The sequence below is a fragment of the Equus caballus genome, chromosome 12, assembly GCF_041296265.1.
Source record: "Equus caballus isolate H_3958 breed thoroughbred chromosome 12, TB-T2T, whole genome shotgun sequence".
NCBI lineage: Eukaryota > Metazoa > Chordata > Mammalia > Perissodactyla > Equidae > Equus > Equus caballus.
In genome coordinates, this window is record NC_091695.1 from 14,742,237 (window position 1) to 14,756,585 (window position 14,349).

A 14,349-nucleotide genomic window follows, 5' to 3' on the forward strand; every position below is an offset into this window, starting at 1 on the left:
GGATTCTGTAGCTGTGAACTTACCCCTGGTTCTGTGGCCAGAACCTTGGTTCCAGGAGGGCAGTCTGGCAAGCAAATGGCTTCCACAGGCTGGTTCGTTGTTTCTTTTATAATATTATACTAAGTTGATTACTAGAATGGGGTTTACATGCTCATTTTGGGTGACACAGCACAAGTTCAAGGGTATGGGCTATAAATGGTCCCCTGCTGACCCTTGACATGGGGCAGGTATGTAGGCCATTCTCAGCAGTCACTTGTTCATGGTCTAACTGCAGTGCCACCATCTACAGCACTGCAGATGGTGGGGGTGGTGGCAACCATCTTATAGCCTGCCCATCCTTCCTGCTGAAAACAAAGGAGGTCACCCTAGCCCTTCCACAGGCTCAAGGTCACATGTCAGACAGTTCAGAGGTTACTGTACTTATCTCCTTCAAGGGCTTTTAAAACTTTTGCTCTGCAATGCTGATTGGCCCTTTCTTGCCTCCCCTGGATGTGGTGGCATTGTGCTCTCCTGTTTTGTTCTTAAACCACATGTGATGAGGGACATGACTTATATGAATGGGACCACTGTTCTTCGTCTGGGCTCAGGTCTTTCATCTCCTCCCTGCAGGTGGTGGAGTGTGGAAGGCAGGGATGTGGTCAGTGTTGAAAGACATCACTTTCCAGGAATTCAGTGATTATGGCTTAAAGAGCTCAAGGGAAAACGTGGTTGGAAGGTGAGTAGTTCCATACTTACGGTATAAAATTCTAAGCAGTCAGTTTAACATGACTGGGAAATGAATTATTCTCACATTTTCTTGCAGACTCTGGTCAACAGATTTGTATTTGTGCTCATTATCAAGGAAATATTGTTTATGGAGTCATTGGAAGCCAGTATTAACGAGCAGTCCAATACGATGAAGCATCATTAGTTATGATGTAAAACGCCATTAAAGACATAGTATTTAGGAACTTCAGAGGCACTGTTACAACATCCAAAGGTTCTGAATAGAACAAGAAGAGATCACTCCTTAACACTGATTTGGCTACTCAGTATCCTCACATGTAAATTGAAAAGAGATTTTATGCTTACTTAAAATCCAATCACCAAAAAGAATGAAAAGAGAACCAGTCCATCAGACTGCTTGCCATTCACTCCATGCTTTAAAAAACCTTTCTGAAGGGAGGACAAAAATATCTTAGATATTAGGAATAGAAACTTATTCAAGTATTTCAAGTGAAAAGAAGTTTATATTTAGGACACTGATCTCAGTGACTGTTGGGAAAAAACAATCAGGACTCAGGAAGGGCAGAGCCCAGAACATTCTCAGAACCTCAACTGTAGGTGTACCTGTATCACATGACTCAATCACTGAACATGATCCATGAACATCTGCTAGAGAATTTGAGTCATTTGGTGAATTTCTTGAGAGAGAAAACCTAATTGACCCAGTCTTGCCTGTGGATGAGTTCCTCTTGGATCAGGTGACCACCCCATGCCAATCAACTATGGGAGAATAAGGGGCACCAGATTGCATAAGGGAGTCAGCAATGAGTATCTTTTATTTGAGAACAATCAAAGAGAACTATTGAGAGAAAATGTTACTAGCAAAACCAGTATGAAAGCTGCAAGTGTAGTAAGCTGATTTTCTTCCCCTCCAACAGGAATAGAAGCCAGAGATATCTGAGACTAAAAAATAGGTTTCAAGAGAGGATTATATTTTAATTCACTTGGTGACCTGAATTTTCTTGCCTTTGTCTACTACCCAAGTCAGAATAATTCTATTTGAATAATAATTGATACAGAGATCATTCCAATTTAGACACATCTTGCATGTCATTTCCATAATCAAGTTTCATTTATCTCAGGTGGCCAAGGGGCTTCTGAAATAAATGATTTACAGTAAAATATTTCATTTTCCCCATGCACATCAACACCAATAAAATACTTACTCATTGAGTATTGTGGACAAAAATACTAAATAATCATTTTTTTCTTTACTTAGTCTTCCCTTTCAGGCCCAATGAAGAAGAGTATATGATATTAATTTTCTGCCAGAGTTTATGAATTCGTCACTGGAAATCCTACTGTAGTAAGATATAAATTTAAATGAGCAGAGTTTAAATTATGGCCTCAATTCATCCTAAGACTACATGTGAGACAGAGGTGAATCAAACTTAGTAAAAACCTCAGTTGTCATCTATTCCCATTTGTGGTTTCCATGATTGAATTACCACAGTCAACTGCATTCAATAACACCCTGGCATTGGTTTAGCAGAACCTGGAGTCCAGTTAGGGAATCCAGTCATTCAGTCTACAGTTCACTCATTGCTGGAAGGGACTTCAAGAGATCATTGACTCAGCTTCCAGCCTTCGGGCAGTTTAATGGTCTCCTTTGAAACTACCCTCTGCAAAATGTTTCCACCAGAACTGGGAAGCTTAATCATTTCCTCAAAGGTAGGGAGTCAATTTCAGGCTTTTTTAATGGAAGTTTAATGCAGGGACTCATTCATGGACTGCTCTTGTTTTCTAGCCTAATAAACCTTATGACACTACTGTGTACCTTATTAAAGTAAAAACAGCATTAGAATTGAACTTAAGAGATTTGGATTCTAGGCTCAGTTCTGTTACTCATTAGCTGTATGACCCTAGGTGAGTTATTTCACTTCCTTGGTCCTCAATTCTTCATGTTTAAGTCTGGTTAATAAAAGCACAAATATTTCCTCTACACTTTCTGAGGCAGGCATTCTTTCCTTTCAAATGTAATATATTTTAGTATTTATAGAAACATTTTAAAGGTAAGTCTTCACTTTGCTGTTTAATTGATGGGGAAACTGAGGCTCAAAAACTTTAAGTAACATACCAAAACCTTCCTAGGGATTCTTCTAGTCCGTTTTTAACAAAAAAGGCCAGATGTGGGGATCTGATTTTTCTCTGAGACACTTGAGCTTGTTGGCTGCCACTAGACACTTCAGTAAAACTGCAAAGCATGGTGCAATCTATTCATGGCATTCTCCCACCTCATTTTGTCTCCCATCTTTCTCCTTCCATTCCTACCCTGGACCTCTCATTCATCCTCATTTAAGGCACCTAGCATGCAATGTCATACCTTGCAGGCAATTCTTAGGCCAGACGGCTGGGTACTAACATGGTTTTCCAGGGAATAAAGTAATGTTGTAATGTAATCCAGCCCATCTTTAATAGGTTGCAACCATTCAAAAGCAAATATATAACTTTCTTCCCTGTAAGTGTAAGGGCATGTATCTTTAACAAGAAAAAGAAAATATATAAGACGAGTATTTAAGAATTCTTTTCTCTTTCCCTCCTTTCCTATCTTCCTCTCTACATTGATTTAAAAACATAGATAAAATTAGAAATGGGAGAACTTAACATTAATAATTTTTAAATAAATAATGACTATTACTAGTGGCCATTTACAAAGAAACAACAGGAAATTAAAGAGGTTGAAAAACTTGCTTAAATTCACTTAGAGATAAGTGGTGGGGCCAGGACTCATGTCTCCCTTACATATTTCATCTTTCTAAGCCTTTAACTGGCTTCAAAGACTTTCATGCCTCTAGAAGAGAAGAGCTTAAGCAAATGACATGGAAAACGGAACAGAGTTTCTCCACCTGCAAATCCTGGTGAGTTGAAGTTTAACTACCTGGGTCCAAAGTTTACTTTTGCCATTGGACTGTCTGTGCTAGGTAGCTCATTGGACATCCTTTGGGACTGAGTTGGGACTAATGGTTTCCTTGGAGCTTCTGAGGCTAAAAGGCACTTGCAAATTTTGTGGGAATTACTATAAATATCTAATGCTATAAAAAGAAAACACTTAACTCATATTTTTCCAAAAGACAGACTCTAGGAAGAGAGCTGTCTTCAGAGAGATTTCTCTCTCAAAACACAGGAATGTTTTTCTCCAAAAGGTTTCCAAGAACTAAATTAAGAAACTTCCCCTATTTTTCATGACACTCTCTCCTGCTCCATTATGAATATTGTTTTGTTTAACCTATCGCTTCTGGGCGGGAACTGTGTGACTTATGGCCACATGCAGAGTCCTCCTTTCTCCATAACCTCCTGTGATAGAAAGCACTGATATATCTCCATGAAGTATAATTGCGTGTTTTATCCAGGCATCATAAGATTTATCTTCTAAGTAAATTATAACTGAAGGTACAAAAAATATACTTTATTGGAAGTCATCTACTTGCTCATAAGAAAAGAGGTAAGTTTTTCAGTCTGTCTGAAATATTTTTTTATGTTGCTTCCTCTAGACTGATTTGATGGAATCTTTTTTTTTTTTTTTTTTCTGAGGAGGATTGGCCCTGAGCTAACCTCTGTTGCCTATTTTCATCTTTTTGCTTGAGGAAGATTGTTGCTAAGCTAACATCTGTGCCAATATTCCTCTATTTTATGTGGGATGTCGCCACAGCTTGGCTTGACAAGTGGTGTCAGGTCCACACCCGGGATCCGGATTGGCAAACGCCGGGCTTCTGAAGCAGGGCATGCAAACTTAATTATTACCCCACCAGGCTGACCCCTGACTGGATGGAAACTGTGCTCAGTGTGTCTTCTAAGAAGTGATGGAGCTGCGGAGAGTATTTCTACCAATGAAAGGTTATGGTGGTCCAGGGTTCCTAAGTCTTCTCTGGCCTCAGCAAAAAGCAGTACTACCTCTCAAAAGCATCTCTGTTCAGGGGCCACCGGGTGGCTTAGTGGTTGGGTTCATGCTCTCTGCTTCAGCGGCCTGGGGTTCGCCCACCCAGATCCCTGGTGTGGACCTGTGCACCGCTTATCAAGCCATGCTGTGGCAGGCATCCCACATATAAAGTAGAGGAGGATGGGCATGGATGTTAGCTCAGGACCAATCTTCCTCAGCAAAAAGAGGAGGATTGGTGGTGGATGTTAGTTCAGGGCTAATCTTCCTCAAGAAAAAAAAAAAGCAACTCTGTTCACAAAGTGTGCACTAATCTGTACCATGGCATTGAGGCCGGCCTGGCAGAAATTTTTTTCTTGGGCGTCTCCTCATTTGAAGAGTTTTAGGTCAGTGGTGATGTTTTGTTGGAAAGAGTATAAGACATGGCTGCACTTTCTATACACTTGAGTTTTCAAGCTCCTTGGCAACCCTTGCTCATGATCCACAACTTCATCTCCTCTCTGATTTTGGGGCAAGTCATAGTGCAGTGGTCAGGGAGAAAGAAGCTGAATTCTCTATGAAATCTTGGGTCAAATTGGCTTTTCTAATATTTTTATTAGAATTAATTCTAATTCTCTCCCCGTTCTATATCTTTCTGTGTATTGTCCTCTGACTCTTCTTTCTATGGTGTCTGCTCACTGTCACTCTCCTCTCTCCTGCTCTGACTTCATTCAGTCTCTGCCCTTTCCTCCTCTTCTCTATTATTCACTTAGGTATCTAGTTGTCTGCTTTGATATTTGTCTCACTGTGCAGTTTACAGAATTTGATTTTGGAGTTGGGACAGGAAATTAAGATATCAATTGGCATCCTTCTCTGATGGTTCAGGATTTGCCTTTTCTAGGATGCAATCTACACGATGATTGGGATTTGTGTTTTATAAGACACGGAGGGCGAATGCTAGAGAGAGAAGCTATCCAGTAGCATCCACTCTACTTATAGCCTGACTGTACCTGGTAAAACTTTCTGTATCAGAGGTTAAGCTTTGTACATAGAAAAGAATAAGGCAGGGGCTGGCCCCGTGGCTGAGTGGTTAAGTTCGTGCGCTCTGCTTCGGCAGCCCAGGGTTTTGCTGGTTCTGATCCTGGGTGTGGGCATGACACTGCTCATCAGGCCATGCTGAGGCAGCATTCCACATAGCACAGCCAGATGGACCTGCAACTAGAATATACAACTATGTACTGGGGGGCTTTGGGGAGAAGAAGAAGAAAGAAAAGAAAAAGAAAATTGGCAACAGGTGTTAGCTCAGGTGCCAATCTTTAAAAAAAGAACAAGGGAAGTGGCCATACTCACCTTTCAAGAAAATGTGCAGGTTAAATGAAATAAGAAAAGTGAAAATCTGTATGAATGATAAGATTAAAGAACAAGAATAATGTATAAGCTAGGATTGCTGTATCCAATTAAATGCATATATTTAACAAAGCCCATAGTAATATAGGAGCATAGAAGACAGAGGCAGATGTCCAAATTACCTGGAAAAAAGCGCGAAGACTTCTAGCATCAAATATAATTTGAACTGGTTAAAATTTCAACAGGTAAAAGTAAAAATTAGGGATTACGGAAGCGAAAATAGGATGCTCACTACTGTGATGTCCCCAAAATCAGAGAGGTAGGATGGTCTAGGAGTGGTAGGAAATAATAGGTAAATTGAATGATAAAACCCCAGGTATGGTTGATGTGAATGTAATGCATACATCTTGTCAAGTGCTGCTTTTCTGTCTTTATGTCCCCAAATCTTCTCTTTCCTTATTGAAAATAAAATAAAATGGAATTACATGGCCTGGCTTTCATGGTTGTAAGTTATCTGCCTACAAATGTATCTTTTACAACTTTTTGATTTGATGGGACTACTTTTTATGGAGATCATCTCTGTTCACCTGAAGCAATGCATGCTTCTCCCCTTATGATTTTTTACTCGCTCTTCTCACCTAACTTCTCTCTTCACAGCAAAATGTTCCCTCCCTTTTGTCTTCATCCCCATATGAACTTAGTGGATTGAAACTAAGTAATCGTTAATTCATTTTCTCTTTTATAGTTGTCAGAGATAATTGGAACTGCCAATCAGATCTTGTGTAGTTTTTATATCATCTCTAGTTTATCACACTGAAGTAATATTATTTTAGCTGGATTGCGAAGAAACAAAGTTTTATTTAGATGTGTATATTTATTAGAGGTAAATGGACAATTTAAGTTACTAATATTGAAATATTGATTTAGTTAGGGAAACCCAGTATAAGCTTATTGAATACTTGAGTTTCAGAGAACCCTGTTGGAAACTACAGTTTAACACAATTAAAGCCGTAACTCCACTTCTTTATCATTTTTTAATCTTCACTAGCCAATCAATTCATTCTCTAGGGAACTTTTTTACTGTTGAAATCAAAATTCATTTGGTATTATCACATACAACTGTGTGTCATTCTTATGTAATTAATTATCATATCTAGAAGTATGTTATCCCTCTAACTTGAATAAAAAGAAGTTGAAGACGCCTTTCCGTGACACACTATAGTGACTGCAGATGAGTAGGTTCTTAGTAAATATATAATGATTTGACTTTGATTCATTGATTCATTGAAGGATTGGTGATTGATCAGAAAGAGGAGGAATATCCCCAAACACATACTGAAATAAATTCTAGACCATTTCTCATTAATATTAAAAGACACAGGAAAATTACAAGACAGAAGAAAGATGATAACTCCCAAATTGAAGTAATAAACTAAACTAGAAAGGGGAGAAAAATTGATAGATTTGACTGTAAAAAATTAAAAATAAATACCAAAAGAGCTCAAAACTTAAAGATATCAAAAAATTAACTGACAAAAGATATGCATAATTGAAAACAGATGAAATGTAAGAAGTAAAACTATACAAAATATTACACTTTACCATTAATCAAAGAAATATATAACATAATTTTAAGTCTATTAACCAAGCAAATAAGATAATGCCCCAAGTTAGTTTTTTATTGGAAATTTGTGCCTTATTGCTATTATTTTAGAAACAATGGGAAATGATTCAATTTGTGCGTAAAAAGGGATATTTAACCAGACATATATATATGTATAACCCTGAAAAACCTGAAAGAATGAGGAAAGAGCTAACAGTTACTTCTGCAGTGTGGGATTGGTTAATTATAAATTTTTGAAGGATGGTTTTTTCACCTTGCAATCTACTTTTAACTTTGGATATTTTTATGCAAATATATTCACTCTATAATTAAAATGTGTCTAATAAATATTGAAACAATCAAATTGAAAGGCTATAAAAACCTTGAAAATATTCATATTTTATGGCCACAATCTCCTAGAAATTTATTTTGATGAAATTATTAAAAATAAACAACAAGATATAAATGAGATGAGCTTTCTTCAAAAGTTTGTATTAGGGTGAAAATTTGGAAACAAGTTAAATAAGAATAAATTATAAGATTTATATTATGAGATTGTGATGTGTTAATTTACAGTTACTAAAATGGGTAACTGTGTTATGGATACTCTTTAATTACATGGACAAAGGCTTTTAACAATCAAAAATGAAAATCAGAAAGTATAATAATATTACATGATGGTTGAAATTATATAGATATGTCTGTATAGAAATAAAGAATAGAGTAGAACAATGGGAAATATTTTTATGTTGCAAGTCTGAAATAATTTTTTTAAATTATGTTTTAAGAGTAATAAAAATTGCAAGAATACAAACCTCTGGACATTAGTGGTATGAGAATCATATGTGAGTAAAGATTATTCAGGTTATAGAAATATAACAAGCAGCACATAAATTTGGATCCAGAGGGTGTGAAACTTGATGCCATGCATCTAACATGAGTAATAGATTATTTCAAATATATAGTAATTTTCCTCAATAATGCCGAACTCAGTGATTTACCCAAATGTCTTATGTGCCCTGACTGACAATGAAGATAAAATTATGGCGACCATGAGCCTAAAGTTGGAGAAATGATTTCTTCTTAAAGCACAATCAAACCAAGATACTTAAGAGGTCAGGAATAATGGGTGCAAATTGGTGTCCAAATCAAAAAACTGTGTTTTCTTAGTAGAGAGTCTCCAAATATATTATTTTAAAATTATATAGGGATATTATTTTTCAGTAATTAAGATGTATATACATTTTGCATACACATATCATAAACATATACTTCGTGAAGTGTCTATTAACTCTAATTTTCATATGACAAAAAAGCTTCAAGACGTTCGTGATTTGATCAAGATCATACGGCAAAGTCATTAATTCTCAGACAATGGGAGAGGGCGCAATCACTTGAAAGCTTTTTATTTTCCTCAAAAAATCTTGGTCCACACAGGAAGACCTTGAATCAATACTCATAGTTAAAGCATGGATATCATCACCAAAAACAGTTTCCCAAGTGATTATAGTGCAAGCAACACTTTGAGGCCCACAGAGTTATGTGTTAATGGAATTAGAGCTACACACTTGGAATTCAGAGTCCGAGTCCACTGCTATTGCCAAGTCAACATTTTCCCAATTTTCTTTGCAGATGAACCATTTCTCACCTGTGTCCTTTCTACATTCACTGTAGCTGTGGAGCTGAATAGCAGGATGAAGGAGTTCATTCTGCTTGGGTTAACACAAGATGTTCTAAAGGAGAAAATAGTATTTGCGGTCTTCCTGTTTCTATACCTCCCAACCCTGTTGGCGAATTTACTTATTGTGATGACCATAAGATATAGCCGGATGCTTGGGAGCCCCATGTACTTTTTCCTTTTCTACTTATCCTCTACTGATCCCTGCTCCTCAACAACCACTGCGCCTAAGTTGCTTATAGATTCTGTATCTGAGAAGAAAATCATCTCCTACGATAAGTGCCTGACCCAGATCTTTGCAGTTCACTTCTTTGGGTGCATGGAGATCTTGGTGCTCATGCTCAGGTCTTTTGATTGCTATGTGGCCACTTGTAAGCCCCTGCAGTACTCGACTATCATGAGCCAGCATGTCTGTGGTGCCTTGGCGAAACCGGCGGGGTTGGGGTCTTGTATCCATTCCTTAGTACAGAGTCTCTTGGTTTTGAAATTAACCTTCTGTGGCCCCCAATGTTATCTACCAATATTTCTGTGATATGCAACCTTTGTTGAAACTTGCCTGCATGGATACTTATGTCATGGTGTTTAACAGTGGGGCTATATGCACGGTGAGTTTCATAATCCTGCTTATCTCCTACATTTGTATCTTACATTCTCTGAGTAACCACAGTGAAGAAGGAATGCCCTCTCCACTTGCACCTCCCACGTTATTGTTATCATTTTATTCTTTGTTCCATGTATATTTACATAAACTCACCCCCTAAACACATTTCCAGTAGACAAGATGGTGGCTGCATTTTACACTATTGGGACACCCTTGCTCAACCTTATAATTTACACTTTGAGGAATGCAGAAGTTAAAAATGACATGAGAAAATTATGGTGCAACAAGCTCTTACTTGAAGTCGCAAAGAGCAGAAGGCTCCAATTGCTAGTTTCATAATAGTTTAAACAAAATTGGATTGATAGAAAAGAAAAACTGTTTGTATCCCAAGGTGGGCAATCTAGTCCTCTCTCAATAGGACATTTGAAGAAACAGGCAGGATGATCACAGAGCACAGACACGTTTTATTTTCAGCCAATATCACAAAAAGTGTCAGAACATCAAGAACAGTAATATTTGTGGGAGGATAATCCCACTCCTCTCTTCTCTCTGCCTTGCAGTTTATGAGCCAGATCCTGTTGTAACTATAACTGTAGCTCCCTTTTTGTACATTATTCTTGTTTGTGTTTCTCTTCTCCACGTTTCTGATCCAAGGTGAAAAACTGGTCCCTGATTTCGACTCATCCATTTTGTTGGCAAATCGGTTCTGGATTCTACTAAATCTAGATTTTATCTTTTCTGGCTCAACAGTGAACAGCCCAGAGTCACTACAAGAAACTTATGATCCCAGAGAAGTATATATATGTATATCTCAACTAATTAAGCGCCTATTTGATGCTTATCTCCCCTTTGTAACACCCTTAAAAATAGGCATTTCCTTTGCCTCTTGAACATGTACAAAGAGATAATTCAGGACCTTCTATTCAAACAAGGACATTTCTAGTTAGAATAAACATATTCATTGTATTGATTCATAGTTTCTCTCCATTTGCTTTAACATACTTTTTCTTTGTCATGTTAATTATTTTCATATGTTCATACTATTTAGTTTTATATACATACCTATTTTTGTAATTTAAGTCTGTGGACACTTCCTTAATCTTTGGTTGATGAATTGGTGACAACTTTATAAAATTGCAAGACTTATACTATAAAAGTCAATGCCTCATGGATGAGATCACATATATGAAAAAGGCAATAAATGACATAAAAAAACAGAACTAATGTCATAATAATCCACCACAAAATAGAAGATGTCCACAGAAGTGAGATTCCCAGCTTGGAAATACAGAACAAAATATATCAAGGAAGCAAAACTTCCATTAGGTATCAGGTACAGTCATAGTGCAGGGAAGTATTGCACTGACTCATGTATGAAACTGACCAGCTGCTAATGCTTCTGCATTAGGAGAGAAGTTTCAGGCTATGATTTCTTGAATTCTACCTTCATCAAGCAAACTCTGTGTAGTGATTGGGCTTCCTATAGAGATTTTCCTCCTGGGAGAGAAAGATATTGACCAATGACTGGGATAAGCACTTTGGTGTTTTGATTTATATTTTTCATGGATCTCATTAAATTTATAGTCTGGTCCAAGTACTGTTAACTAATGAGTATGGACAAGAAGGAGTCAGTCCATGAAGGAGCTGACAATGAGTCTCTCTGAGAATAAATATAATTCAGACTACTTTTTTACAGGTCTGAGACCCTGAAGTTTGGTAGATGGAACCATAAATGCCACTTTGAGAGGTTTTGCGTGAGCATTCCTCTTTGGGGATAATGCCACTGAATGACCTTCACAATCTGATGATAAAAGTTTGGAAGATTTATTTAAAGCTCATATTCTTTACTAGGAAATATCTCAAAGTACAAGTCCTATAGATCATGAGGTGGGAATTTTCTGGTTTGTCGCATAAGGCGTCCATAAGATATTTGCCTTGCCAGCTTTGCCACAGAGTTAGCATTGGTATTAATTGCTATTGTTTAACATTATAAAAGCAGAAGAAGAAATGAGAAAAGGAGAAGTAGTGATGGAGATGAGATTATGGAGGGGAGGAAGCTTTTCATCTTGAATTGTAGGAATCTCCTCTGGGCAAAAGTGTTTGTGGAAAGTCATTAGTGATCAGGAAGCTTTTTTCTTTTTTCCATTAGTTGTGATTCACTGAGCTATCTCTGAAAACGCATGTGTTTAGGACACCAAATCTCAGAGGAGAATTTTCATTTCATATGTTGTATAAATAAAATATAACCAAGAGTTCTTATTGCTTTAAATACCATCTCTATGCTGATGACTCTCAAATTTATGCCATCTCAGACCTTTCACTTGAATGCCAGACTTTTATACTCAATGACTTGCTTACACCTCCCTTATATATCTAATACCATCTTTATATTTAATGACTGATTATTCTTGTTCTAAACATACTCTACCTGTGGCCTTCCCCAGGAAATTCCGTCCTCCCAGTTTCCTAGGCTAAAAAAATGGAGTCTAAATTGGATGATATCACAGCTCCCGACTAACCTATTAAATTTTTTAATTTGATTTTGAAATATATGCAGAATATTATATACTTTCCCACTAATTCTCCTACCATCCTGGTCTAAGCTTCCATCATCTCTCATTTAGATCAAACCATAAACTCTAAGAATTCTCCTTACTTCTACTCTTGTTCTGCTAAGTCCATTTTCAGCACAGCAGACAGAGGATCCTTTTAAAACTAGAGGCAAACCAGGACACTTCTCTGCTTAAAGCTGTGAAACAGTTCCATTTCAGTCAGAGAAAAGCGCAAAATCCTCACAGTGTTTTGACCTTCTATTGCCTCTTTGGCCTCTCTGGTACTTACACACTTGCTCCCTCGGTTCCAGCCACACTGGCTTCCTTGTAATTCCTTGACTACATCAGGTAGGCTTTCACATTGCAGCGTTTGCTTCAGCTATTTTCTCTGTTTAAGATGCTCTTCCAGAACGGTGCTTGGCTAACAGCAGCTCCTTATTCCCACATTACTCTAATCTCTCCTCGAGGAGGGCTCCCTTATGCCATATTTAATGCAGCATTCCCTTCAGCACTCCTGTTCCTTTAGCTTGGTCTATTTTTTCCTTTTTAAATAGCATTTATCATCCTCTAACATACTATTTAACTTGCCTGTTCCCACTAGAATGTAAGCTCCAAGAAGGCATGGATTTTTGTCCATTTGGTCAGGAATATGTATGAAGCCAGTTGTAGAGTGCTTTGATGATAGCAGAAACTCAGTAAATGTTTGTGGTAGTTGTTGTTATTGTTGTTGTTATTGAGTGCTTAGAATTTGACAAATCTAATCTAATCATCATCTTTGGTGACCCTAATACTAGGACCTGCTGGTTTCTATAAGAATGCTTTACTTTTGAGTTCTGTAATTACTTTGAGTAAGACTAGATTTCTATAAAGGAGATACCAGGTGGTGTAGTCGTTTAAAGCATAAGAGGTTTATTCTTTTTGGTATAACAATTCCATGTAAATGGTCAAGGTTGGCAGGGCACTGCATCTCCTCCTTTTTATTCAGGAACCCAGGTTGCTTCCAAGCTGCTCCTTGGTCATCTGATATAGTATTCATGTTCAAAATCTGAGGCAAATGTTAACATCACTGGCATCACCTGGGAGCTTGTTAGAAATGCAGAATCCTAGGCTCCATCCTACACTTAATGAATCATAATTTGAACTTGCCCCTAGGAGTTTCATATGTACATTGCAGTTTGAGAAGCATTGCCATAGAGCACTGTCGTCTACAGTCGTGACACCACCAACCTGGTATCAGATGTCAAGAAGGGAAAATAAACATGAAGAGTGTAATCCAATGTTTTAGATTTCTGCCTGTAAATTAACGTAGCCCTTCTCCTCATGTCCAATTGACAAGCAGTTTGTCACAGAGCTGCATTTAGATGGAAAGAAGGCTGGAGAATGTAGGCTGTGCTCAGGTGGCCATGAACGCAGATGCCCCTCTGTTTCTACAGAAGAAGAGAGAACAGATTTTGGTGGAGCACTAGCAGTCTCTATCCCAGGACCTGGCACCTGGAACATCCACAGAAACGTTTTTTACTCAAAATTAGAATTTACTTTGACAAATATTTATCAGCTCCCCATTATCGCCAAGTACTATTTTAGGTGGCAATGAGAAAAGAAAAACTTTGTCTTCACAGCTCATATTCTTGTGGCTTATGCTATTTCAAAAAGCCCAATAGCAAGTCCAGGAGTTTTGAGTTCCCAGGCTTTGAAGAGATTGCATGAATGTTTCTTAAACTAAGGACTGTCAATTTTTTAATGATAATTTAAAAAATTTGCTTTCTAAATGTCCTACAGCACCATAAACTCCCTTTACACATCATAACTTTCATCCTCCCCAAATCTTCTTTCATTACATCTCCTGGATGTCAGGTAAATAACAAACAGAATCTCCTATACTTTCAATCTCTTATGTGAATATTTTCTTTATTTTCTTGCTTTCTTGGTTCTTCCCCCATATGCTATTTC

General features: G+C 37.5%; 2 protein-coding genes and 1 pseudogene across 12 annotated transcripts in view; 2 read left to right on the plus strand and 1 right to left on the minus strand.

Moving 5' to 3' along the window:
* Positions 1–5,226, plus strand: part of LOC138916597 (olfactory receptor 4A5-like) — a 102,514-nt gene extending 97,288 nt beyond the window's left edge. The window contains exon 9 of the mRNA XM_070229530.1: positions 610–5,226. The gene's annotated coding sequence lies outside the window, so the exon portion shown is untranslated. The remainder of the gene's footprint in view (positions 1–609) is intronic.
* The window catches only part of LOC138916588 (ubiquitin carboxyl-terminal hydrolase 25-like), a 157,965-nt gene that overhangs the window by 90,665 nt on the left and 52,951 nt on the right, over positions 1–14,349 (minus strand). The window contains exon 5 of one of the 11 annotated variants that reach the window (XR_011423878.1): positions 10,292–13,890. The exons of 9 other annotated variants lie outside the window; for them this stretch is intronic. Coding sequence is in view for 1 of the 2 variants with exons in the window: in XM_070229518.1 (XP_070085619.1) it covers positions 13,681–13,826 (146 nt within the window). In the remaining variant the exon portion in view is untranslated. Of the gene's footprint in view, positions 1–10,291; positions 13,891–14,349 lie in introns of those variants that run through there. One more of the 11 variants, XM_070229518.1, reaches the window with a different exon arrangement.
* On the plus strand, positions 9,263–10,186 carry OR4C268P (olfactory receptor family 4 subfamily C member 268, pseudogene; annotated as a pseudogene).